This window comes from Centroberyx affinis, unplaced genomic scaffold, assembly GCF_046629955.1.
Source record: "Centroberyx affinis isolate AG114_WGS23_722 - 3 ecotype Tasmania unplaced genomic scaffold, CSIRO-AGI_Caff_v1 ptg000123l_1, whole genome shotgun sequence".
Lineage (NCBI taxonomy): Eukaryota > Metazoa > Chordata > Actinopteri > Beryciformes > Berycidae > Centroberyx > Centroberyx affinis.
Window position 1 is genome coordinate 68,408 of NW_027278824.1, and position 27,346 is coordinate 95,753.

The following is a 27,346-nucleotide window of genomic DNA, read 5'->3' on the forward strand; positions in this document are numbered from 1 at the left end:
AGAGAAATAGAACAAAAGATAATACTCGGGTTAAGGCACCAACGTAATAAAATAAACAAATACTCAAGGCCTATATCTCAGTGTTCCTTAGTAGAACACAGTCTGCATGGGGTGCCTGTGCAAATGAGGTAACTCAGTATAACGTAGTGTAAACCAACGCATAACCAAAACAGTAGGTTTTATCGTAGCTTGTACAATAGATAAAAAAACACCATGTGCCCCATTGGTACAGGTGGAAACTCAATGGCGAAACTTCAAAGGGGCTTTTTGCAGTCAGAATCAGGTGGTGAATGTATACAACCACAATTAACTCAGTGGCAACACAGTAGCTAAAACCTAGCTCTAATCCGCTGTGCGTTTCTGTACAGTATCATTACTGGATCACTTCAGCACAGAGTGCTGCTACTGTATACACTTACAGCCAGCTAATGAATAAGTCAAAGACAATGACAGCCTAGTCTGCTAACTGACTCAAAGTGACTGCTTAGCTATAGAGTGGCCCAGAGACAAAAGGGTGATTACACAACACCGTACTTCACAATCACATTTCAATGAAAGGTGTGCAACAACTCATAGGATTTAACTTAGCATTTCACTCACTTGTGCCACATGTATATGATTAATGGTAGGCTTCAGGGATATCTCTTAATGGCTTTGACTAATGCCTTGTTCATACTTGCAGGCCTTATGGGGTTTTATTCTGGAAACCTTTATCTTGATTGGTTCTCAGTGGTTGAGTTTTCCATAGAGTGCAAAAATTGCAGGATGCTCTCCATCAGAAAGTTCACCATTTTGCCACTGACAAGGCAACATCAACGAGGCAGCCATCAAACACACAAAGCAGATAATTGCTATTTAATATTAATGTTTCTGCACTGCTCACCAAGTGAAGGCTTCATGCACATTTTGAAAATGTAGCAGATAAATTTGTTAGAATAGCAAAATAAACTAAATGCACCATATTGTTTGTTGTATAGCATAAAGTTTGAATTGTTTTCATGCAATATATGCAAATCTCAATACTGTGATGAGAGGATAACAATTTTAACATCCTTTTCTTGAAAACAACCCACAACTAAAGCCTAGTTTGAGATGTGAGAGAACGTCATCCCCTCTAAGTGCAGATCTGACATTGATGAGGCGTTGAAATCATTTTTCAAACTGCTGGTATGTACAACACCAAACAGTGACAACCATCTCTAGTGCTTATACACCAAGATGTAGGAATAAACTGGCATTTCAGACAAGACACACATACAGTATGTTATCTTATGTGCAAATAAATATGTAAACTGGCAGAGTAGTTGATAAATCATGCCCAATGAGCTAATAAAGTGCAGCTGAGCTATCAGGGTATATGCCTGGAAAGGTTTTGGACATGATGCCCCCAATGGAATGTTCAGAGACTTGCTGAATTCTCACTGCTAAGACTGGCTTCCCCTGTGGTCCTACAGTTGGAGGACAACATAGAGTGATTCCTCCTAGAGGGAGAGGCAGACACCAGAAACCCGTTCTGCGGGGGGTGAGGCAGCTGCACTGAGAGGGCTTCAGCTGTTGGGTTTCTCGGGCTGCTGAAAGAGAGCACACAGCTCCTCACATGTCTGGGTCTCCACTGAGCTGAAGTGGGACTCCATGTTCCAGGCCAGGTCTGCTGACAGGAAGTCATCCATGACGGTTTGTGTTTCGTTGCTAGTCAGGAATAGGTGTCCGAGGCCTTCCGCCTGGCTGGTCACAGTCTGCGTCTCTGTACTGCTCAGCAGCCTTGCATGCTCACCCTGAGGGACAGGGGTCTGAGCAGAAAGGCCTGTGGCAAATGAGGGGATATCGGTCTGTGTTTCTGTGTCTGAGGACTCTGTGCTCATAGAAAAGCTAGAATGGCGCAGGATGCTGCCCAGTGGCATGTGGCTTCCAGCACTCAGTAGGAAATTGAGGTCAGTCTGAGTTTGAGTATCAAACATCTCTAGCTCCAGGTCACTTGCGTGGGTTCGACTTGGCCCCTCGCTCTGGTCCAGCTCATCCAGCAGGAGGAAGTCTGTCTGGGTCTGGATGTCCAGAGACTCCAGTGGTGTGTCACCACCCAGTCCTCCCAGGTCACTCTCCTCTGTCTGTGTCTGGATGTGCACAGCATTTAGGAACTCCTCAAAGTCAAAGTCTATGCCAGTGTGCTGCTCCTGAACAGAGCCCAGACCAGACCCACAGCCTGCAGACGCCTCAGTAAGCACCTGGTGGCCTGAGATACTGTCAGAAAGAATGTTCTCTAGGTCATTTAACAGAGTCATGGTTTGGGTCTGGTTGTCCGCCACGCTGCTGGAGTTAAGCTCATCTGTCTGCACCCCAAAACACATGCCTCCCGCTGACTTGGAGTCCTCATAGAGACTGCTGCCTGCAGCAGCGAGGGGGTCATCTAAGGCCAGAGCTGTCTGGGTGGAAACACTGAGGGAGTCACTGTCAAACAGGTCAGAACACATGATAGCCTGGTCCTGAGCCCTCTCCTCCGATTGTGGGCCAGACATGGGATATTTGGTCTGGGTCTGCCTGGTTTTATAGGGGGGTGCAGATGAAGAGGAGCAAGGAATTTGGCTCAGGCAGGGGTGGTCTGTCTGAGCTCCAATAGTGGATGTGGCTTTGGCTCTGGAGGAGAATGTCTGGGTCTCTACATTTACTGGCAGGAGGACTTGAGCACTCACACTGATGTCTGTCTGGGAGCAGGATGACACTGAGGACTCGCCCACAGAGCACACGCTCATCCCTACACCAACCCCCACCCCTGTGGGTGTTCTGGACAGGTAGGATTTGTCGGTCTGGATGTTGGTAGAGGTGCTCCTCCCTCGTTGTGCTCCCAGGCTGCTGACAGGGTCTTCTGAGCCCACAGGTTCCAGACTAACCTGCACCCCTGTGCTGATGGGCCCCAGGCTAGAGCGGGAGCTAGGCATGCTATCCTTGAAACCCAGACTCTTAGCATCCAGTTGGGGTACCACAGCCCCCATGGCTTGCGGCAGCAGCTGGAGGGTGCTGAGGGAACCTTGGCTGTCTACTGCCAGCACCACAGACCTCAGAGCCCCGCTTTCAGTGGACGGAAGGAGGACAGGCAGGTGGGCCAGCTGCATCACGGGAACATTGACCAGAGCCATCTTGGGCTTGGGTAAGAGCAACTTCTGGAGGCTCCTCCGAGGGTTAGAGTTCTGGTTTATTGAGTCTGGGAGGTGGACTGTTGCATCAGAAGGGAGCGAGCCCTCTGAGAACTCTCTACCGGCATTCATGATCTGAAACGTTGACTCGTTGGGCTTCACCTTTACAGAACCACTCAACAGTTTTTCCATCTTCCGCTTTTTCACTGGGGGAATTCTGGAATGAAACACAGCAGACACAGAGCATGAGTCAAAACTAATTATCTGCACTAGGGATGCAAATTTTCAGAAATGTCCTTAATCGATCGTCGGTCACGTGAATGACCAATTAATCATTATGTAAAAAACTGCTTTTGACATAGAAAATAGAAAATGCGTGTTTTTACACCTGTCTTTAGGCCTACTCAACAAGTTACTCAACCAAGCATAATTCAAAAGAGTCGGGACCCTCAACAAGGGACGTCAGTGTTTCCCACAGGCTGCAAATGTACTTTCTTTAGGGTTCATTACTTTAAATTGTCTTTACATTGTGTCCAACGGAACCCAACTGGTGGAATATGCAATGAAGTCTCTGCACTGCACTCATGTTAACTTTCTGAGTGTTGAGCAGCGTTAGAATTGTCTGACTGAAAAGTATCAAGTTACTCTTTACCGTTACAACACATGCGAGTTCAGAGAAATTGTGGAATTTCTTTTTTTTTTTACGAACGTTTTCAGAACGGGAGACGGACTGTCAGGTTGAGTAGAAAGCTACTGCATCGCCAAATGACAGACATGACGTGATGCGCACATTAGACGCGTTACAGAGCCATTTAGATCAATTTCTATACATTGATTAACTTTTTATGTTGTGCCGGCCGTGCCGATATTGTGGCACTGCCACAGTTTATGTATTGGAAACAATGGCACGACAATCTACTGGTTAATTTAAGAATAAGAGCGTATCTACGTGGTCAGGAATGAGTCCAGTGCGCAGCCTGGTGACAGTCAGTCCATCCGCTGAAACACACGCTCCGGGGGAACAGCTGTCCCAGGTCGGGAGGCACAAATAGTGTCACGCCAACTTCGCCAGCCGGGGGAATGAATTCTCTTTCATTTTGCTTGTAGAGGTGCTATATTTCAACTTTGTATTACAATGTTTACAATGAACACTGTTGTCTTTTCGGGTGTAATGCTTCCGCCCGCTTGCTTGGATTTCTTCTTCCTCTGTATAGGCAGTGAAAGTTAAATTGCGCCCTTGTGGTGGTAAATCATTTCCGAAGAAAATGAGAAATAGCATATAACGTACATCATCGATTAATATATGCTTGATCGATCAAATTATTAACGGTGATTAATCGATTGTCGATTAATCATTAACATCCCTAATCAGCACCCAACCCAACACAGTGTTCCAAGCCAAACATAGCTGGGGTATGTGCATACCTGTGTTCTGTAGGAATCTCGTGACCTGTCCTGTAGATATGCGAGAGTAGTGCAGCCCTACTGGCATAGGGGCAGCCACATGTACAGCGATAGGTCTTCCCACAATCCTCTATGTGCCTCCTCAGGTCCCACTCTGTACTGTAGCCATTGTTGCACTTGGAGCACTTATGTTTCTTCTCTGCATGCATCTTCATAAAGTGCTACAATAAAACAGATGAAAGCACAAAGAAGTTCAGTTTTTGATATTGGGTCAATGCCAACTTAAAACAGGGTAGAGAATTTCCCCAATACTAAATAACAATACCAAGGGCTATATGTTACATTTAAGTGACTAAGTAAGTGACTTGAAGCATTTTTGTCCAATGATCCCAAACTAAATGGTCAAATACTATATTATTTATTCAGTATAAGTAGTAGATGGGAACAGTATTTGGTATTGGCCAATACTTGGCAGTGAAAAAAGTGGTATTTAAAAAAAAAAATGAAAGTAAAAAAGTAAAAAAGAAATATATGGATTTCAATGGGGAAAATCGACCAGTATTCCTTAATTCCTGTTAATTGAGACCTCTTAATTTTGCACCAGTGAGTGTGTGGCTAGGATTACAATTCATTGGGAACATGGAGCATAGGCTTACTTGTTTAACCAGGGAAAACTGGGAGAAGGGTCTGTTAGGGCCCCTGGGACAACCCTCAATGGGACAGCAGTAAAGCTTCTGAGAGGCCTTCATGTCCTTTCTGATGGTTGGGTTGACAAGACCATCCTGAGGGTGAGAGTAAATGAGAAAGAGACAGAAAGACAAAGAGAGAGAGAGAGAGAGAGAGAGGGTGGAGGGACTTTTAGTTGATGCTCCAATCCAGACGACCAACAATGAGTGCAAAAGTAGAATAAGCTTACATTTCTAGATCACAAAAATTACAAGCAACCCAATAGTAAGGGGTGCAACTGTCGGGGCCTTTTTAGTGCCCTAAAACATTCTAGCGACCATGTTGTCATCCGAGGGCTGGCCAACATACCCATAAATGTTTACAATATGTTTTTCCCCATATGGACCGCTGTCAACAATCACAGTACATTTAATGAAGCTCTATGTAAAGTTTGAAGAGCATTCTGCTTGAGATGATCCCTGAAGATCCAGATAATTAAACATTAATCAGAACCAGAAAAAAGGGGAAAGACATTGGGTGCTCTAGTGGTAAATTAGTTTTTGGAAGAAGAAGAAAAAAAACAGTGTAGTGCTCATAGAACAATGGGAAAAGTATTAAAAAAAACTGATGAGATCCAAACTGACTCCACTGATGTTCTAGGCACTCAAGGAGGCAATGAAGTCCATGTTGGTCAAAACATGTTGGCATTTTGAATTTTCCTGTTCATTTAGTTATGCTAATATAAGATTTTTAAATTATTGGGCACTCATTAGTGCCCCTCTTTTTTACTTTAGTCTACTAATCAGAGCCAATATATCCCTTTTTCAAAGACTTTAAATAGCCTACAGTTAGTGGAATTAACTTTCTTAAAGAACTTATAGTCATCCCTGTAGTCTCACACTGTGATATGGTACATAACCAAAAGGTTCCTACATCTTTGCAAATATTACATATTTGAATGTCAGTCTAAATGATTCTGATGCAGGATTTTGCTTGCTTGCACAGTAGTCTGGGAAGGTGTGGCATACATTTTTGGCTTAATGAACTGATGCTGCGACCCTGAGCAAACAAAACCTAAAAGTATCACCCTTTTACCACCATACTTGATAATGTGTAATCAGTTAATCTGCTCTAAACTGCTATGCTAATTGCTTCAATGTATTCAAGGCAAAGGCTCGCTTGGAGAAACGCCACTTGTGAAGGACCCATGTATGAGGTGACGCAGAGTGACAAGAGGGTGACATTTCTTAGCTGCTTGGCTGAACTTGAATACTGAGTCAATCATACAGCTAAAAAATCATTTCCACACTCTACCAGTGTGTCATTCCTGAACTGGGCCGCAGCAGTAAGCCCAGATGAGCTTTAAAGACCTAACGAGCTACATACAACCTACATCAAAGCCAGAGCTGAAAAACAAATTGGTTAATAAAAAAAATATGGTTCAGAATGCTTTCAAGACACTGTAAGAGATTGATCAAAATTTAAAGGAATCATCAGGAATCATCATGAACAGATTTTTCAATATTTATCTTTTAACTTATTACACATTTATCATCTATTTTTTAATATATGTGTAATATGACTACAAAATCCAAAAGCAGGACTACCAGTAACATCTCACATTTTTGTTTTGGTCACATATGCTTTCTCTACATCAAAATGTATTTTTGTATATCGAAGATGTTTCACAGTATTACATAAGAGCCATGTTTATGTGCCTCTGCAAAAGCCTCTGCTTTGCTTATAATGGTTGAATGAAAGTTAATTAGCTCAGGAGTACACTGAATTTTCCAGTGTGCTGTATCACTGCTCCCCAAGCAGTCCCATGATATCCTTGCTGAAGCGGCAGTCATCACACTGTATTAAATCAATGAATAGCATGATGCTTATATAAGAGATCAGCAGCACCTACACAGAGCCGGGTATACCTTATGTGGTGCAAACAGACTAAACCATCAAGCTTCACAACAGCCACTTGTATTACAGCATTCCAGTGGTCAAGGTCACCTCCATCTGCTGTAGCACTGGAGGGAGCAGAACAGCTACAGCTGACGAAGGCCTTCTCAACTATCCACAGCATAATGCAAAGGAAACGGACATATTGTTCTGACAGTGAGTGTTCTTGTAGTAGGCCTCGTCTACATCATCTGGCCCTAGGCTGAAGCCTGAGTCATGTCAAGGCATCATCTGTCCCTGCAGTGGAGCTGGCTGTAGCCGAGAGAGGAAGCAAGTCAAGATGCATTGTCTTTACTAGGCCAAAGTCAGTCCACAGTCCTTTTAAGTGGCCGTGGCATACATAATATATTATTTCCCTTTTCTTGGAGATTGTACAAGCACAGTGATAAGTCAGTAATAGTCCATCTCCCCTTCTCCTTGATACCAAGTGATGTGATCTGGACAGAAGGACAATGAGCTACACAAACCAAACAATCACATAAGTTTTATCAAGGTAGGGTGAGCTGGGCTGAGTGCATGAATTAAAACAAAATGTGTCAAATGGCTTTTTGAGGGGCAACAATTGTCCGGTAATACATGTACAGTGGTTGACCAGCAAATACAACACTGCTGCACAGTGCAGTGGCGCTGAAGCAATGTTAAAGTGGGTCTGATGTAAACAGCCATATGATATCCCACATCATACCTCATTCTGCCAATCTGACTTAATGAATAATGCAAAGGAAGGATACAGAGTGAGCAACTACAGCAGTTAAGCCTGTGCTTTGTCATTATGCTGACCAGGATATCATTACCACTGCTGTAAGAAGCTTCACATAGCTAAGGATTAAAAAGACCACGCTCACTCGGCACAGTTTTGCTCAGAGATTGCCACTGTGTTGCTTACAAGCACTGCTGTTTGCTTCTTTTCTTCTTCTTCTCTCTCTCTACACCCCCTCCTGCATGAGCCTTTAATGTAGAACTGTGCTTAAGCATTCCTCTAACTGAGCATGGGCCGCATGGACTACTTTTAAGACCTAATTCAAATTCCAACATTCACCTTTTTTAACAAAGAGCTTAGTCTATTGCAGGACAAAAGGCAGCCTTTCCCAGCAAAGAACTTCATTCATCGAGGGGAGACTGGAGTCGCTATGCCTCCCACGAAAATGCTGAATCCAGTAGGCAAGGGGGGCATGAACTAGAGGGTGAGAGGTAGACTGTAGTCCAACTTCCCCACTTTGTTCATTTGTCATTTCAACTCTCAACTGCCTACTATCCTGTACAGTCAACAGTGTTAACGTTACTGAGTCAATAATGCAAGCTCAGTTTTGCTCTTAATCCAATCAAATGTTGTCCATGACAAGTGTGTGTGGCACTGTTAGCAGTAAGTAATATTGTTGCAATACACCAACGATAAACAGAGGCTATCTCCTAGGAGGCAATAGGTCACACTAGCACATTTGTCGATAAATCAAATACTTCCTAAATTTCTGCCTTAAACTGGCAACAACCTGCTATCTGTGCTGGGGGTGTAGAAGTGTATCGACAAATGCAGCAAGCAATCGTGAATCATCATCACGTGTGATGCATATCATTAATAGATAACGTATAGTTACATTGTAGCTAATAACATGGACTTAGCTAACTTAACGTTACGGGGCTTGACACGTTAAACCAAGACACATTTGACATTATCCAACGCATTACGTACGTTAGCTAACGTTATGTTAGCTAAGCATAACATTGCGTTAGCAAGTATGAAGTTGCGATGACTTGCGTTTCCCCGCTTTCTGACAATATTTAATGGACAGTATCGAGTTACAAATGAATAAACTTTCATATGAACCACGTCCACCTGGTTTTCTAAAGATCTTAGCATTTACCTTTACTCTGTGAGACTTGACAAGATGCATGTTCAATGCAGGTGTGTTCGGGAGGATCTTGCCACATCCTTCCACGGTGCAGAGGATGTTCGTCCTCACTTCCTTGGTTAGCTCCATGATGGAGGGCTTTATTATTTCCCGAGACTGCGAGAGAGACTCTTCATTGCATTTCGGACTGCCTAAGGAAGCGTTATCTTTGCGGTTCGCCTTCCCCGATGCAGAGGCAGCCATGTTTCTGTGTTGACAGTCGCTTGTATGTTTGGCAGAAAGCCCCAGCAGCAGCAGTCAAGCACTAGTGGAATTTAAGCCCTCAGCGCTGACTGGGAGGCTGCGCCGCCCCCTTACCAGGAACGCTTACGTCAACGTCACGTCCGGTATAATTCTCATAGACTTCCGCTTCACACCATAACAACCAATACAGCCATGATAGCAACACTTAAGAAGCAGTTTCAGAAACAACCTACTGCTGCCTTCAAATGGAAGTCGTGAGCTCGTGGTTACGGCATGGGAAATCGTGCACACAACTCGTGAACTCGGAGCTTTCAGAAAATTTCCACTTCCGAAGTTGTGAATACCACAGGAGGGGGGCGTTCATATGGACTCTCTTCGTGAACACGGTAAAACACGACCCCATTTGAAGGCAGCAATATTTCAACTGTAAATGTTGTGGTTTTCAATTTTAAGAAATAGAAAATTAACATTTACTGGAGAAATGTGTGTGTGTGTGTGGTGTATTAAAAAGTATAAAAAGTACCAAACATTTTTAAGCTGGAACACTGAGCCTCTAGTTGAAAGTAGGCAGAAGTACTTAGTGTCCAATGTGTCGGAGAGAATAATAATATAGAAATATAGCTGCAAGCAGCCCATCGGACAAACACAGAGATGCCTGAGTGATCACAATTTGCAGAATTGCCAATTTGTGCTCACAGCAACATTATACAGCATGTATTTTCTTCATCCTTTCCAACACATGGGACAATACTACACTCGTGACAGGCATCACACTCATTAACTTATAAGTCATCTAAGTAAATAAGTCAATATTTGAAAAATGATGCAGAGATTGTTGTGTGAAGGCCAACATACAGTCACTGCTGAGGGCTCAGATTCCAAACAGGCAAGTAGACGCAAGACCACTTCCTGGCTCCAGCAGACCTTTCCTTTGTCCCCACCCAGTGCAGCATTCTGGCAACACTACAGCTGGGTGCATGAAAAAGATTGTAGAGTGCAGTCAAAAGGTGCCATTGTGGTGCTTAATTAATCTGATCTAAAGCATGAGATGCATTAATAACGACAGTTTAGAGTAAAAAGATACCTTTTTATTAAGAGGACATAAGCCACAATGTAAAATGTCATGAACATTCACAAGAATAAGAAAAATCAAGATATTTACTTTGGGTATAAATAATGACAAGTTTGGCTACTTAATCCACCAACATAAAAATTATAAAATTACAAGAGAAATATCTATCGCCGACTATTGAAATATTTTAATTCTAAGGTACACCAAGACAGAAGATAATATGCACTGATTCTGTCATCCAGCTAGCCGTGACATCAGGAGTCATCCTAATAAGCAAATCAATGGCAGAATGGTAAACACAGTAAACCGTGGATGGACTGGACATGGAAGAACTGAGAATAGGCCAATATGCGAGTCTGGTAAATAAAGCGTTTCTCATACATCATTTCCTTGGACGGGGTGTTTGTGAGGAGGGACCGAGGCCGTTGTCTGTGATCACAAAATAATTCCTTCCTTTTTGAGTGATAGATGAGAGCAGCGGTGTGACGGGGGTGGAGGCAATTCCTGTAAATTACAAAAATGCATTAAATCAGCAGAACTACTTAAACAAAACAATACATTGACCAAAAAAGGTAGGGCAGCACAATTATGGCAAAAATATTGTGATCATGATTATTATATTATCTCTATTATTTGTCTCGGTTTCAGGAAACAACATTTTCTTGTATTTTTGCACCTTAACATGTTTACTTTTTTCAGTGCAGCATTTCTCAAAGTAGCAGCAGCTAGAAAGTGTTGTTTTCACTCTCACCATTTTCTTATTGTGGTCTTTATTTAAGAAATTCAAAGAAATAATTTATTATTTGTTTTAATCATTTTTGGTTTAATTTATTATTTTGGGACGCAGCTATAACCCTTAGACAAACTTTGCACAGAATCTGTACTTGTTTATCACCTGGCTTAAAACCAAATCTTCTATCTACAAATGACAGACGATGAACCACTTTTAGGAACTAAAACATTCAAACTTGCGAGAAGGATTTTCCTCTCAAACTTTTGGCTGATCCATTCGCTATGTTTTTCCAAAGATGGTCTAAGTAAGGTTTCTATGGTATTAAAACAGTCTCATATTCACAAACAAATGTCAAGTTACGTAACTTGTAAAACACAATGCACAAATAAATGCAGAGTGATTTGTATCTATAAATCTGTATCTGTATCTATAATGTACCACTTGTATATCATCATTTGTAACTCGTATATCATCATTTGTACTTCAACTTAGCATTTTTAAATGGAAATATATTTGTGAATCTCCACCTATTTGTGTGGATTCTTTTGAGACTGTTGTACCATGCTGTTTCACACAAAATCCACAAATGCAGGGAGCATGACTCGTAAAATGTCACGTGACTCGTGTCTCGTAAAATACGATGCATAAATAAATGCAGTGATTTGTATCTGTAACCCATCATTTGAATAAATGTAAACTGATTTGAAAATACGCGTCAACATTCGTAAATAAATGCCTCTAATCTACAACTCTTATATCATTATTTGTAACTAAACACAAACATTTGTACAAATACATTGTCATATTTTTACTCAAACTTCCCCATTTGCATGGCTTAATAACATTCACAATCCTTAAATTCATTTGCGAATCGTCAACGTCAGTTACGTAACTTGACATTTGTTTGTGAATACTTATGAGACTGTTTTAATACCATAAGTTTCTCTCTTCCGTCCAGAGCTGTCTGTTTCTCCATCTTAATTTTTGTTTTGGTCACAAGGGAGCACGCTGCACATTCAAAAGTTGTGATTGATATACCACACTGGGACTTTCAGGTGGACTGGAAATATAACAGACACTTCAATATATTGTCATATTATATTATTATTAATTGTGGAGGCATAAAATCATGATATATGGTTATCTAGAATTAATTGTGCAGCCCCAATATGTTTTCAACATAGCAGGAGTTTACATGCAAAGGAAATTTGTATGTTTCCCATGTGCTGTGTCATTGTCTTTTAGGAAAAGTCCACCCTAAAACACTTTTAGGGTGTTAAAAAACAGTTATTGGCAATGTACCTTACATTTTTGGTCCCATTTTGCCGTTTGGTGGTGTATTCTTTTTTTTATTGTTTTATATTTTTAGGCATTTTTATGCTTTATTAGATAGAGACAGTGTGAGAGATAGGCAAGAAGGTATGGGAGAGAGAGAGGGGAGGACATGCAGCAAATGACCGCGGGCCGGATTCAACCCCGGGTCGCTGCGGGAAGGACTGAGCCTTACATGGTACGCGCTCTACTCAGTGAGCCACCGGGGCACCCCGTGGATTCTTTTTATTCCTGTGGATAACTGGTCAAATGTAGACGTGATGTCACATCAGGATATTTTCAGTGCAGCTACAGTGGAGTTAAATCGTAGAAAATTTTTCATCTATCAGCAAGGGCTTCTTTCTAGATCCACCATTGTGCAACAACATTCAACAATCATACAGGGAGAAATCCATCATAGCAGAGGAAGAGATAATTTCTTCACCGACAGCAGCCTCAATTATCCACAATGCAATGCAGCTACAGGATGTGCTGTGTTTTGACTAAGGGGCGCGACTTGCTCTCTTGCTTTTATTATCGCCATCGCTATTGCCATTACTGTCTCTACCCACACTAATGGATACAACAAGTTCAGACGTATTTTCTGAGGGTTGTTGAAGGGCATTTTGAGATATATAGGAAAACATTAGCTGATGCAGAAGTAGACAAGGCAGGTTGAGGGAAAGTGGTTCACCAAAAAAGTAAATTTCAACATCTGTCACAGTGTCTATGGGTGGGTTTTTCCTTTAAAACTGTAGGGTTGTGTGTGTGTGTGTATGTCTGCCCTCTTGTGGCCATTTATGGGGCTGACAGTAATACTGGAAATATATTTAATTTTCATAATAATAAAAAATCAAAGGTCATAATTTATATTAGATTAAATTGAGTTAATATGTAATACAATTTTATTCCTAAAATGGATCATTATGTTGGAATATTGACAGTTTTCAATGTAAATGGTTTCTTCGTTTTCCCCTTCTTATAACATAAATGCTTCGTACCTGAGGATGCACACTGTCTGAGCGACTCTAGGAGGTTGGTGCTTGCAAATTTGACGACACATCTGATGGGATTCTCCCTCTCTGTCATGGTCTTGTTGGTGATGTCTCTGAATTTTGTCTCCAGCTAAGGAGAGATGAACCAAACAAAACTAGCTGCACATCAAGGCGAACATCAATACCACACTTTTTCTTTCTTTCACTGAGACAGATTAAATGTATGCCCTATGTTTCTTGGGTTTTTCCTAAGCAACTGCTCTTTTACTTTATTAACTAACTTTCATTCATTCATTTTCCATACATGCTTATTCCTGTTCAGAAGCCTATCCCAACATGCAGTTATTAACTTACTTAAAAACCTTAATTCTAATACCATCACGTCTCATAGTACCTTGTAAACTGCAGTCTGCAGCTGAGGTAACATCCCGTCACCAAAGGCCTCACAGGCCATCTGAAGTCTGTTCTCTGCATTTTCAGCTTGTTCTCTTTCTATGTGTGGGTCTATGAAAAAAATAAATAAAAGATGCATTATACTACGCAATGCAGTTGTATAAAAGTGGACTTAATTGATGTTTCAATATAATTAGCAGAACATACTTGAGGCAATTTGATTCTTTTCCGTCAGAGGACTGGGATACTTGGTGGGAAACACCTATAAACAAAACAGAGATTAAGTATTTGAGGATTCAGTACCAATGTTGATAATTGGAGAGGAAATTTTAAGGCAAAATTCACCCTAAGAGAGAATTCACATTGCATGCACGATCATGTACAGTTCAATCATTATGTGAATAGCAACTCTCTCTCTCTTCCCAAGCTAGAATCCAGAGAACCAGTGGGCTTTTCACACTCAACATTCTCAGTCCAGGGTTATACTTAGTTAACACTACGCTAAGAGTTGCACTTTCTGCAGTTACTCCAACTGGCAACAACACTGGCTGTGTGTAGTCAAAATATTTGCTTGTGATTTCAGTACAGAAACAGGCCGTAAACCCCAAACAATTCCGTCCCAGAATATGCATCCATATCCTTTAATTACAGTCACAAAGTCAGCCTCCTATTTGTTGTTAATGGAGCAGGTCTGTAAATGGGTATCGAGCTGAGGGCCTGGGGAAACTAAAGTTATTAGTGGTTTATAAATAAAAAATAAAATCCAAACAGACTTTCACAAGTTGATCTGCATATATATCACAGTCAGACAGATTTAAGTTTGCTCACTCCAACAAACTTGGGCTATTGGGGTAAAGCTAACAAGCACTGTTTCCACAACCTCCTCGCTCAAAGTCTCAACACAGACAACTGAAATACAGGCATCAATCAAGCCTAGACTCCCTGGACCACACCATTTTACCTGAACAGGGTACAAACTTCACCTACAATACAGGTAAACGTATTGGGTCAACATGACAATTCACATATTTATTCAACAATGTCTGTTTCCTTCCTTTCCTTCCATCACAGAACATAAACAAAAATAACAAAGGATAATTTTACTCCAAAAGCATAACACAGTGACATCAGACACCCATAAATACTATGCTGGTGCCCAGCAATACTCCTAAATATGTGTGAGGAAAACCAGCGAATAAATGTTATGAAATGGACCAGAGTTCTACGTGTCTGTGTTGTTTGTGACAATAAGGTGGCTAATCCAAACAATGTGCAGCCAACAAACAATTAGATTGTCAATTCACAAACACACCGTATGGATGTCTTGCACCTAGTGATGAGTATGAAGAGAGTATTGACGTCAAACCAGTAAGCTGTCAAATACATGCACATGATCCTTTACACACAACTTGTCAGATAAGCAAATATCTTACTATTGACTATTTTGTATTTACCCATTTTCTCACTATGCCTCTTTCAGATATAGTGGTTGGCTCAGATTTTTGAGGTTACAAAAAGTTTCTATTATAATAACAAGAAGGCCTTTGTATTGCTCCATGTCAGTAATCAGTTAAAGGTCAAACTTAGCCCACCTGTTGATATTGCCTCATCAGCAGGTCCCTGATCGCAGTGAGCTTCCGTCCACTGAGGTTAGCATCCTTAATAGCACTGTATCTGGTGGCCAGAACCAAGGCCTGCAAGGTACATGACGTTAGAGAAGGTTGGCAAGACTGAAAAATGGCTGCCTGGCAACAGTCACAGCAATGTTATGAATTAAAGTTAATAAACACATTTCTCACCTGGGATAACAGGGGCTTTTGCGCTGAATTCATGCCGGTCACAAAGACATAAGGGGTCTGAAGATGGTGAACAACATATGTTGGTTTCAGGTGGTTGGGCCGAGAGAAGCTGTCCCCCCAGGCAATTCGAATCCATACTGCCTCATCTGTGTGCTTCTTTATTTTGATAGACACCTTGGATATAATGACAAAAGCGGGCCGTTAATAAAAGACTATTAAACACAGAAAAGCCAATGACAATGTAGCCTAAATCTGTAAATATGTGATTAATTATTAATTGACACACTGCTATAAATTCTAGGATCTTATCACTGATCATGCCAGAGGGAATATCTGACTTACATGTCTGATGAGCTCAGTGAGGTGAGATTTAAACTGCTCCTTGAACTGGGTCAGCTCTACAGAGAGGGCATCATCTGGGGAACAGAGAAAGGGGAGACAGATGTAATGAATGGAACAACTGTGTAAGTGTAATCCACTTTCTCCATCTGCTGGAGAATTGGGAATATATTTGTTAGTTACTACTTCCAATAAAAAAGCTATTGGAACAAAGACACACCCAATGTGGGGATATTCAGAAAAAAGGTCTTTATGTAACCTACACTTACCTCCGGGGTCTAGCAGCTGGAAGGCATGCCACATCTTCTGGTTTGGATTGTCAATGACATCTGAAATTACAATTAAACAAGTGGGACACAACAAGAAGCATTATTTGTTTGATGCACGGCAAGTAATTAACCAGCTAGCCTTATTCATGTCCAAATAACGAAACACTTTCACTCACAAATCATCTCAAGTTCTGTGATGTGTTTAACTGCCCAATCGTTTTCCTGTGAAGAAAACAAGTGAGGTTAAGGGGAAAATCCACCCAAAATCAAAATGAAACTGTTTCTTACTAAGATTTAACGGTTAATTTCTACTGGTTCAACACTAGCTAAACGTGGTGAGAGCAGAGCAGATTTCACGCCCCTTCGGCAAGCACTTCAGTAACGTAAACAACATGTTGTTAGCTGACCACTATGCTACTAACGTTAGTAGTTTTCATAATTTGAAGTTAACACAGCACCACATACTTCACAGAGGGCGAGGAGGTTTTCCGTAAACACCCATTTTGGTTGTTTGAAGTCCAGTGAGTGTTGCTGTTCCATCGTCAAACGACCCCACTTGCCCAGAGTTGTTTTCAGCATTTGTGTGGGTATCCGTCTTATGAGCCGCTGTAGTAAACGTTTTGTAGAGTCGTCCATTCTTCCTCAGATAGTCGATATCCAACCGTTTTATTTGAAGAGGTTATTTGAGTTTAGGAAAACGGCTTCCCGGGTCTATGTGGCACAGTCGTAGCGACAGAACCTGAATGTAATATATATATTCAATAACAATAACAATATATTCCCAATTCCAGTCAAGTTCTGTGGTCGTAGCAGTCTGAAATTCCAAACAAACCGCCTAGCAGAATGCACGAATCGACCAATCATATTCATTCAGAAAATCTGATTCACTGCCTTTAGCGCCCTCTCTTGTGTTGGAGTGGTACTACCAGTATCTTTTCAGGGAATCTATTGCATAGGCTACGTCTTAGAGATTAAAACTATTTCGTGGTACATTTAAAATGTTACATTTGACATTATTCCCTCTACGCTATATCCTCACTTCTTTAACTCTCTATGGGTTAGTTAGGTCCTGTGGTTTGGGGGCAATGAATTAGTTGGCGTGCTTATATCAAAGATGTTATAAATGTAGAGACAGTTAAGTTGGACCCCTTGTCCGCTCGCCAATGCACACAGCGGATAACGTGTGCAAGAACAAACATTCATCACTGACATCAGCCATCACATCACATACACGAAACAGGAGCGCTCGATAATACAATTGTTATTAACTAATTTAAATGCACTTCTAGGTATCGCGGCGCTATCAGCAAAAAGGAAGTCGTCCAGCCTGCCCAAGAGGGTTTAAGCGAAGACGGAAGTAGGCAGGAGGGAAACCTCTTGTTTCGCTGTAAACCTCCGTCCTCTAAGGTCCCACCTTCAGCGTGAACAACACATGTCATTGGTGGGTCGACGCTAAAAAGCGGGCACTGATTCGCTAGTCTATATTGTGAGTCAGTGTATCGTTCGCTGTCACCAATGCTAAAAATGTTACGAAAGCGTGCAGTGTATCAGCATGTCCTCCAGCAGGTCCTTGCTTTATTTGTAGGTTACATTGATGTTAGTGCGTAACTAGCAAGCACTGTCGTAGTTATAGAGTTGACGGGAAAGGCAATATAATAACTGGCGTTGTTATAGTAGGGGTTAAACAACTCTGTGTTGTCTGCACGGATATAGCTTGTGTTTGTGTGTTTTGAAAACGGGTAACTGTGAGGCCTAGCTTACGTTACAATTCATTGAATTGCTCCTGGAATATATCTCAAATGACAAAGTCATTCATCTGGTAAGCTCACAAATCCCCTAAAGCAAGCTGTGTGCAATGCTATTAAATAATGTGCAGTGGTTGGCTGTATAGGAGTATTTAAATATTTGGCTAAAGTTACTCTGTTGTGATCATGTGACGAAATTCAACTCAGCACCAATTGGATGTCGAAATGTAATTATGCCAAAGTCCTCACTGTCTTTGATTATACATATGTCGTTACTTAGAAAAATGTTCATCCTTTAGCCTGTTATGCATTCATCATCAAGCATCTTCTATCCAAGGCTGTACTGCAAACAGTAATTTCCAGAGGATTCAGGGTGAAGGGAGGTGGTCATTACAATAGACTCATGACCACCCATTTGTCACAGTGCTGGACTCATCCATCTCTCTCTCTCTCTCACTCTCTCTCTCTCTCTCTCTGTGTCTCTCTCTTTCCCTCTCTCTGTCTGTGTGCAGGTAAGTGTCCACTGGAAAACAAATCTCCATCATCACAATGACTGCTCAGGAAGGAGAGGGATGGGGAGGCAGTAGTATCCTTTAGAAGGCGAAGTCCCTGGCTTAAACATAGCAATAATGAGTTGGCCTAGTTTGGTACATAGTGAAATAAAACAAAAGATACACACACACAAATGCTCCCGTATGAAAACTTTATCGAGCAAATAGGTCTTCCTCAGACTTGATGGCCACTGTAATAGTGTGTAATGGAACGATGCAGCACAGCAGCAATGACAAATGTTTTTATCATTTTATCATTAACAAGTGGCAAACTTTGCTTAAAGATGTGCCACCAACAAACCACATTACAAGCTATATTTCCAACACTGTTATTCTTATGAACATCTTTTACTCGTTACAATCAGTGCTCCTCTTGTGTGTGACTTTTCAGTATTGCCGGAGTGGTACAGTAAGCCCTTAACTCAGCATGCACCCTGACCTGTCACCTCACCTGCACACGGATGAGTGTAATGAACTAATAACGCTTCTAAGGCAGTGCCACAAGGAGGTAAGGCGCTCTACAACTTACCTTGGTCTGCTGTGTGCTTCACATGTCGAGAACAACAAAATAAATCCTGTTTCATGCTTCCCTCAGCACAATGTCATGAGGTTCTTCGGCACATGTAACGATATGGACCGGGCTATGCGTGAGTGCCTGAAGAAAGAGGTGAGGATTTGCCAGTTATTTTTGTTGCGCTTTGTGAATAATAAACACAAGCACTCCCACTTCAACTGACCTCTGGTGTTTTTTGATCAATGTCTTGCTTGTTTCCTTACCGTTCAACAGGCGCTGGCGAGGAGGGAGCGCAGCAAGCAGCATGCACAAGAGATGAAAAGGAGGGTGAAAGAAGGGCCCAAGGAGCGGTTCTGAGGGGCATCTGACTGCGTCCGTGCCACTGCCGATACATCTAGACCGAAGAAAGTAACTTCCGCCTCTGTGTTAATCTGTGTGTTCACAGGAGTGTTTGGGAATGTGGGTTTTGTTGACAGTGGTGGGACAAAGTATCTTATGGTAATGCCAATTAGTTGATGAACATCAGTATGAAATGAGGTTATGTAAATGTTATAACTTGATTAGAATAACCCTATCAAGCTCATACTCACTTATGAGAAACCAGGTCAGGATGCCATATTCAACAGGGTACTGTGGCATGTAAACATTGTACTCTTTTGGCCTCTGGTTTTTGTCATCTGCACAAACTCAGACTCGCACAGTGTTATGGCTACATTTTGATGTCAACAAAAAACAGCGGCAAGTAGTACTTACTATTGATATTACTATTGGGATCAGTGGTTCTTTGCTCTGAGTTGGAAGTAACCTGCTGCTCGGTCAAAGAGTGAAGCTGGTGGTCGAACCTTTTCATCCTTTTTTGCTGGTGGACTGTTCTGTCTGTGGACGGGACACCACAGGTGGACAGGACTATTCTGTTAACTGGTTTATTCATGCCAACATACTCGGTCTCAGGGTATCAAAGATACAAGTAAACTGCTTAACTTAAATAAGACCTTAACCAGAGTATGGCCAACTGCCGGGTCACTCTGTGGTTGTAAACGTAGCCAGTGTGGTTTGAATAGATTGTTTAAAGTTCTGAGTTTATTTGAATGGGGAATCATATCGATTCGTGACAAGCTTAATTCCTTTCAAATAAAGTGTCATGATGAACTAAATTAAGAATCCTAACCTGATTTCATGTGGTGTCATTATTATTGTAAAACATTGCAGAAGACTAGAGGACAAAATGTAAACATTGTATCACACCAAGATCAGCATGGAGTCTGTTTAGCTGGGACTATTCAGCGTTCTTTTCTTTTTTTTTTCATTATGCTAAGCCTGGGGGGCTTTTCTAAGCAGTGCTTGATTGGAGTTGGTCTGTTACATAAATCAAATGGACACACTTCTCCTTACCACTAACACAGGAAAGGCCAAGTGCCTGGGCCTCCAACAGCTAAGCAGGGAGTTAAAACAACACTGGAACAAGTGACTAGTCTAAACCTAACCAAATAGTGAAGCACAGACAGCTTAGTTCCTTTATGTTTGATTAACTCTGTAATAATATTTACAGACCGACTGATAGAATGTAAGGAGGCATACAAGGATAGAATATGTCACTTCTGATAACTTCTTTACTGGTATAAAGAAATCTCACAATCCATCCCATAATGACCAATAATTGTTTCTTCACACATTCCAGTACCTCCATTCATTATGGTTGTCGACTACACTATTGTGTGGTATAGATTCTTTTTTTTCTATTGTTTATTTTTTTGAGAAAATGATGGTGAGTAACATTTGCTTCAAAATTCTTGCCAAATCATAGTTGCTTTGAAGGGTCATTGTGTCTTTCGTGAGAATAACCTGGTCTTTTCATTATAAGCCAGTGGTTCTCAATTTTTTTGGCTCATGACCCAGAAAATGGAAGCGATGTCTACCTGTGACCCCCCATCACAGGCTGCATATGCAGAGTGGTGAACAGTTCAGCCAAAGAATGATTTTCCCTTTACAGGTTGTTTTGTTTGATTATCAGACGAGGCGAAGAGGCTAAAAACTATTCAGTGTTTCAAAAAAGAAAAAACCAAATACAAATCTGACAAAAATAGACAATAATAAATGTGTATAGTAGAAATATGTTTTTTTCCCTATCCCATAAATCATCTCATGACCTCCCAGAATTACCTCACGACCCCCAGGGTGGTCCTGACCCCCAGATCACTGTTATAGGCAACTATGGAAATAAATACAAGCTGTTCCATAACTACTGTGGAAAATCTTTTGTATTTAGAGCACAAGACCAAGCACACACAAACCTAGCTGATGTTATGCAAAATGAAAAACAGATAGCATGGTGAAAGTACTGTTTTTTATTTAAAGCAGCTCACCCTTTCCCATCACAATGTATGGATTGATCTTTAACAGACACAAAATATTCAAATTCTAAGGCACCCCAAGGTGTGGTTTAGGTTGTTGGGAGGAGAAACACACGTGTCAATAATGGGATATGATACATACATCATGGAAAGAGACATCAAATTGTGGTGGTAAAAGACAAAGCAAACACAGAAACCTAATGCAGTCATATATAGCATATAATACAGCAAATCTGAGTAGGCCTTTCCATTATGACTAATTCACTTCAACTTACATTATTATAAAATACTCTTCAAACACACTGAGGTGGGCTTTAGATCTGGTGCCTAATAGGGCAACAAATAGTTAAATGACTTATTAACAGCAAAGAAGTGCATTTTCTTTCTTTAATTTAGTATAAATTATAAATAAAAAACAAACAAAAACAAAACAGATCCCTGTCCAGGTGGACCAGTGTGATCAGCACTCAGTGGCATCTACTAACGGCTGTAGCTGGATTGGCCCAGCAGCCCTCGTTTGGGCCTAGTTTCAACTCACTGAGTGAATGAGCTGAATGACTGAATGAAAAGTACACTATAATATAACTACTTTAACAAAGAATTTACATAATGTTTTTATTTATTTCAGATGAGCCTGAATACTAAACTCAAATGTGCCAGTTGTTTTTGTTAATTTGGTTAGGCTGTTTTCACTCTGTAATGATTTAAGAAAATGGAAAGATGCTGAATTTAACCATTAATTATTTCCTGTTTTATCACTGCGTTATCATAGAATTAAAAAAGCTTGAGACAATCATCAGCCATGCTTTCATATTGCAATGTCCACAGATGAAATAAATGGCCAGAAAATCATGAAAACACCTTCATGGAGTACTGACAGAGTATTCTTGGCTTGAAATTGAAAAAAATCTGAAATACAACAAAAACCATTTCATTGACCATCTGGTATTCATAATAACTTCAGTAAAACATCATATTACATATTAAATTATCTAAAATTCTTTGATAATGTACAGTAGAAGACTTAATCTGATATGGTCACCTGAAGAGGGAAACATTTGATTCAAATGGCAATAGTGTTTACACTGTTTGAAATTATAAATACGTAATTTAATTGCCAACTTGACCCATTCATGAGATTTTATTTATCAATATTCTTCCTGGGTGTTTGAGAAAGGGTGGTGAAGAGAGAGAGGACACCTCCAGAGGAAAGAAAACCACATGGCACTGCAGACTCAAAGTTTATCTCAAATAAATACAAAAATAAACTGTGCAACATTTCTAACAATACTTACAATGCCAATACAAAACATACCCTGAAATATAAAGTATTCTGACAGGCAACACATTTATATCTACAGTATATTACATGCATTTAATTACACAATAAAACAGTCTACGTAATCTATATACTGCATGTGTACAACTGCAAAAATGGACCAATGTTTTGAGTTATACAAAACAATTTTCACAGAACTACATTTTTGGTAAACCAAAATAGATCCCTAAGTACAACATACGTTGAAATATATAATTTCCTGAAACTATCATCACATGCAGGTAAGGACAATGTTGGCTTCAGCTGCATGACTACTGCATCTCCACAATGTAGACCACTGACAATTAGTGCAGTCACCAAACTGATTACTTCAGGACAAAACAAGCATCAATTCTTCTGTGTGCTCTAAAAAAAAACCCAAAATGCACATCTAAGAAACATCTGCAAGGTAAGATCAACGTGATCATCAGGCCTTTTCAAACAACAATCACACACTTCACACAACAAACTGCACTGATAACTCCAGGCAATGTTATTCACTATGCATGAGTCATTCCCACCATCTTTGCTACGCCCTTGCATAACGATACACCACAGTATGTAATGTATACTATATGTAGCTCGAACAAAAAGGGATACAATCCACTGATAATCCTTCCATTTGATATGTACCACAAATTCATGTAATTATCTAATATTATTCTGTACTGCGGTTCCACTGAGGAAGGGCACATCTGTATATTCAGTGTTTTCATTCACACAAGACTAATGTTACTGTGGCAGCATTCCTTCCAATATTTTGCATTTCCTTTTATCTTTTGTCTGATCTGCCCAAAAAAAAAAAAAAAAAAAAACCTAGGTGCATTTCACTTCTTGCCATTTCTGCATTTCTGCCGGTGAAATTAGCTTACACTGAGGACAGAGTAAAAGATGAGAGAAATGGACATCGACAATTTGAGGGAGATGTTCTATGTGCTCATATACTATTCCATACAGCCACAGGACGGTCTCACTAATACATGTGAATCCTTCTTTATTTAAATGAGAGCGTCAAATCGGTGGTGATTATGTGTATCACAGTGAAATGATGATAATGATAAATCTCAGCCTGCTACTGGATAGTAGCCTGCCACTACTATGATAAAGAAGTTTGGATCATGAATGACAGACTGTTATTTTTTGATCAAAAGCATCAGTTCTTATGAGTGATCAACAGCGTTTGATGACCTTTTATGGTAACTCGTATTTTACATTCTTTTCATTCTGTCCATACAGAGAGGATGGAATGTGCATGTAAGGAGAGAAACAGTGTCCTCATGCAAACTTTGGTTTTCTCTACACTCACTCAAAGCCTTGGTTAACACTTCAGCTCAAAACAGTAGGCGACTAAAGAACCCATATTCATGAAAAAATGCACATTATATACACAAAGTATACTTTTTTTTTTTACATGTTTTAAATAAATATATATTCATATATATTATCATTACTTTAGCATGTGCTATCAGACACACATTGCGTACATACGTACATCCATTGATGATTTCATGAACACACAAACTCTCACACAATCTTGCACACGCACACAAACACTCTGTACCTCCCTGAAGAACCTCCTTCAGTGTTGCTGTTTTATGTTTTATGCAATGCACATTTGGCCCTTTGCTCTTTGACTCCTTAAAAAGATAAAGTGAACACTTGGGCAGCCATGGATCCAACAGAAGAGTTGCTGTTCAAAAAGTGATGGTGAAGGAATTAACTTTGTTGGTCGAGATGTGAGCAAACAGGGCTAGGTCCTAGACATTGCCCTCTGCTGCTTGGCAAAAACTGAAAACAGAACCTGTTATGCACCTTTAGCAGTTGAAGACCACAGCCTGATCATCAAGGATGTTTCTCTGTGGGTAACTTTCGACCAACACTGACCATCCAAGGATCTAGTCTGCTGGGTGTGAACGGTCACTTCTCATACACCTTGTTCTGCAGGTAGCTGAAGAGGGCCTCCAGTCCTTTGGTCGAGCACCACAGCTGTTTCAGCATCTGACACTCTTTCTCATTCACCTCCTCCAGCGCAGACATGAGGATACTCCTCACCAGGCATTTGGATTCTTCCAGAACCTTTCAAACACAAAGAGAAAGGGGGGGGAGGGAGGGTTGTTGTTAGGGTGTAGCATGTGTTTCTGCGCATATTCAAGAGAAAGCTTTGCACTCTGGGTTGTCTAGATCAGAACCTACCACTGCACTGCACGATGCCATTTCCTTTACGCGCAGCATCACTTCCTGGTTGAATGTGGTTGGCCAGAAGACCTGTGACACCAGACCTCGACTGCATGCTTCTTGCGCTGTGAGCTTCCTCCCACAGAACAGCATCTCATTGGCCTGCCGCCGGGGAGAGAAAGGGGGAGAGTTGCTAAGTATTTCCACCGTGTCTCACAGTGCAACGTTCTGATCAGGGTCGGGGCCATTCATGAAGTGAATTGAGAATGCATGGTAAATTCCAATTCGATTCCTGGAATTGGAATTGGAATTCAATTTTCTATTTCACCCAGCTCTAATGAAACAGTACTGAAATTGAATTGTAATGAGAGGAAACAGTTGAATTCCATGAAATTCTATGAAATTCCACTTCTAAGAGAGATTGTCTTGACTTGCTAAACATTATAAATCAAACATTATGAATCAAATAAAAGACAATTAAACAAATCAAATGCATTCAATCACAATGTATGTATTACAATTACATGTTATGCAAGATCAATTCTCAACTCATTTTCATTTTCATCATTTGTTGTTGTTGATATTCAGTATTGATGATATTCAGTATTGATAATATACAGTATAACACTACGTGTAATCTCATATGTGGTAAGAAAAAACAAAAAACATGTAATATCACAGAATTTCACTGAATTAAATTCAACCTCCTGAAATTCTAATTCGATTCCAATTCTGTTTACTGTAGTTTTTTTCAAATTCCAATTCCAATTCATCAGTTGAATTGGAATTGATGAGTTAATTCATGAATTGACCCCAACCCTGGTTCTGATGTAGGGAAATCAGGTGGCTGTTATGAGAGAAATCAAATTAGATCGAGTGAGATTTTGCACAGAGCCTTGATATTGCTGGGACCCACCAGAGCAACACCCAGGATCTGGGGGAAGGTGTAAGAGGAGCAGCCAGAAGGGGTGAGGCGGAGCGCTGCACACGGGGTTTGGAACCAGGCCCTCTCACTGGCCCACACCACGTCACACAGGGGCAGGATGGAGGCCCCCAGGCCCAGAGCAGGCCCGTTTATTGCCACCACGATGGGCTTCTTGAAGCGGATGAACGCCAACACAAAGTCTCTGGAGGGGGTCACACAACGATTAATACAAGCGCTGAGGATGTAGTCAAGTCTCATGGCAAGTGGTGTGAGGGTCCCTGCGTTTGTGGAAAAGATCTCTTCTTACCGTACAGCGTCTGCGATGCGGCTGCTCTCTTTCCTGCGGTCGGTGGATAGACGGCCTATCAGGTAGGACGGCTCCAGGCCGCTGCAAAACACAGTCCCCACGGAACTGAGCAACAACAATTTACTGTCATCAGCAGCTGCATTGCCCAGGGCCCGACACACTTCCTTCATGATCTGAAGAGAAAGAGGAGGAGATCTGGGTTATATTCCTTACTCAGATGACACATGCAGACAGGCAGAAAAGTATACTGATGAAATACAGATATTCAATCCTTAGAGTAAGGCTTGACGTCACCTCACTACGCCAAATTCTTTTTTGCACACCCTTAGGGCTAAGAAATAATGGCACTGGGAATGTAAGAATGCTCATTTTAATCCATAAATACTGACAGACAATTTATGAAGATTGAATAGTGTATATGAGTGTATATGAGTGTATATGATATTAGGAACACCATACTAATACTGGGTAGGTATCAGCTTTCAGCTCAATGTCAACCGGCTACCAAAGTGACATCTGCCTTCAGGTTCAACCTGTTGTGCATTCTGTGATGTTTTTCTGCTCACCACAGTAAAGAGGTTATCTGAGTTACTGTAGCCTTTCTGTCAGCTCCAACAAGTCTGGCCATTCTCCTCTGACCTAACTAAACATGGTGAAAGTATCAAAACACACGGTCGCCAACTAAATCCACACAATCCATATTAGTAAACCGAGCCTCTAAACGAGCCGTTTGGACTTCCGTAACTTTGTGGTGTCACAAAGGTTTGCTCATTATAATTTTTGTAAGAAATAACAGACTAACAAAGTGTTTTTTTTCAAAGCAGTTGAGCGGTTGTCATTGTTTATTACCGGAGAGTTTTCCCTACCTGTCGCTGCCTGTTCTGCTGGCGCTGTGGCCAATCAGAACAGAGGGGATTAATATCAATGAGCCTTAAAGACACAGCGACAGAAACAGCCTGTTCTTGGCAAGGATCAGAGAGATGCTGGAAATTGAACGTGTAAAAATGGATTGAGAGTGTTTTTGGTTCATGACACCACACAAACAGCTTTGAATGGACCTCAAGACACAAAATAAAACACTGGAAAGTGTAGAATATGGGACCTTTAACAGCCTGCAACAGATGAAAAATGTGACTATGATGGTGAGCAAAATAATGAACTTATTTTGAACCTGGCAAGGACGATTGAATTTCCTAACATCCATAGCTATAATAGTAAGTAACATTACTGTATATTAGAAAAGCGCAATTTGAAACTGCAGCAATAGTGTGTGTGTGTGTCTGTGTGTATATGAACGCCAAT

At 40.9% G+C, this 27,346-nt stretch overlaps 4 protein-coding genes across 5 annotated transcripts in view; 1 reads left to right on the forward strand and 3 right to left on the reverse strand.

Annotated features, from left to right (window-relative positions):
* Window positions 1-504: 504 nt before the first annotated feature.
* On the reverse strand, window positions 505-9,168 carry atmin (ATM interactor). The gene is made up of 4 exons (XM_071529189.1): window positions 9,017-9,168; window positions 5,189-5,314; window positions 4,554-4,753; window positions 505-3,345 (listed from the first exon to the last, which is right to left on the reverse strand). Exons 1-4 carry the CDS (start codon window positions 9,131-9,133, stop codon window positions 1,548-1,550), a joined length of 2,241 nt encoding a protein of 746 aa, XP_071385290.1. The 5' UTR covers window positions 9,134-9,168; the 3' UTR covers window positions 505-1,547.
* A 1,220-nt stretch (window positions 9,169-10,388) lies between these two features.
* Window positions 10,389-16,953, reverse strand: cenpn (centromere protein N). 2 transcript variants are annotated; one of them, XM_071529220.1, is made up of 10 exons: window positions 16,624-16,953; window positions 16,335-16,380; window positions 16,159-16,218; window positions 15,893-15,966; window positions 15,551-15,724; window positions 15,344-15,445; window positions 13,959-14,013; window positions 13,753-13,862; window positions 13,365-13,488; window positions 10,389-10,823 (listed from the first exon to the last, which is right to left on the reverse strand). In XM_071529220.1, the coding sequence occupies exons 1-10, from the start codon at window positions 16,792-16,794 to the stop codon at window positions 10,702-10,704; spliced, it is 1,038 nt and encodes a 345-aa protein (XP_071385321.1). In that variant the 5' UTR covers window positions 16,795-16,953; the 3' UTR covers window positions 10,389-10,701. The 2 variants fall into 2 exon arrangements, with proteins under 2 accessions (XP_071385321.1, XP_071385312.1); XM_071529211.1 differs by having other exon boundaries at window positions 16,153-16,218.
* Window positions 16,954-17,697: 744 nt separating this feature from the next.
* On the forward strand, window positions 17,698-21,194 carry cmc2 (C-x(9)-C motif containing 2). Its single transcript, XM_071529180.1, has 4 exons — window positions 17,698-17,977; window positions 18,846-18,962; window positions 19,050-19,121; window positions 19,242-21,194. The coding sequence occupies exons 2-4, from the start codon at window positions 18,882-18,884 to the stop codon at window positions 19,323-19,325; spliced, it is 237 nt and encodes a 78-aa protein (XP_071385281.1). The 5' UTR covers window positions 17,698-17,977; window positions 18,846-18,881; the 3' UTR covers window positions 19,326-21,194.
* A 3-nt stretch (window positions 21,195-21,197) lies between these two features.
* The window catches only part of LOC139652179 (chromodomain Y-like protein 2), a 45,077-nt gene continuing 38,928 nt past the window's right edge, over window positions 21,198-27,346 (reverse strand). The window contains exons 4-7 of the mRNA XM_071529168.1: window positions 26,045-26,217; window positions 25,729-25,939; window positions 24,831-24,974; window positions 21,198-24,713 (exon numbers count right to left, since the gene is read on the reverse strand). Coding sequence (XP_071385269.1) covers window positions 24,555-24,713; window positions 24,831-24,974; window positions 25,729-25,939; window positions 26,045-26,217 — 687 coding nt within the window. The 3' untranslated portion in view covers window positions 21,198-24,554. The remainder of the gene's footprint in view (window positions 24,714-24,830; window positions 24,975-25,728; window positions 25,940-26,044; window positions 26,218-27,346) is intronic.

Excerpts from the sequence above, each read along its gene's own strand:
- atmin (XM_071529189.1), bottom strand. The coding sequence starts at position 9,133 with ATGGAGCTAACCAAGGAAGTGAGGACGAACATCCTCTGCACCGTGGAA. Across the intron at positions 5,315-9,016 it reads TCAAGTCTCACAGAGTAAAG|GATGGTCTTGTCAACCCAAC; the intron begins GTAAATGCTAAG and ends TCTCACCCTCAG. Across the intron at positions 3,346-4,553 it reads GAGATTCCTACAGAACACAG|AATTCCCCCAGTGAAAAAGC; the intron begins GTATGCACATAC and ends GTTTCATTCCAG.
- cenpn (XM_071529211.1), bottom strand. The coding sequence starts at position 16,794 with ATGGACGACTCTACAAAACGTTTACTACAGCGGCTCATAAGACGGATA. Across the intron at positions 14,014-15,343 it reads TGATGAGGCAATATCAACAG|GTGTTTCCCACCAAGTATCC; the intron begins GTGGGCTAAGTT and ends TTTTGTTTATAG. Across the intron at positions 10,824-13,364 it reads CAGACAGTGTGCATCCTCAG|GAATTGCCTCCACCCCCGTC; the intron begins GTACGAAGCATT and ends TGTAATTTACAG.
- cmc2 (XM_071529180.1), top strand. The coding sequence starts at position 18,882 with ATGCACCCTGACCTGTCACCTCACCTGCACACGGATGAGTGTAATGAA. Across the intron at positions 18,963-19,049 it reads TAAGGCAGTGCCACAAGGAG|CACAATGTCATGAGGTTCTT; the intron begins GTAAGGCGCTCT and ends TGCTTCCCTCAG. Across the intron at positions 19,122-19,241 it reads GTGAGTGCCTGAAGAAAGAG|GCGCTGGCGAGGAGGGAGCG; the intron begins GTGAGGATTTGC and ends ACCGTTCAACAG.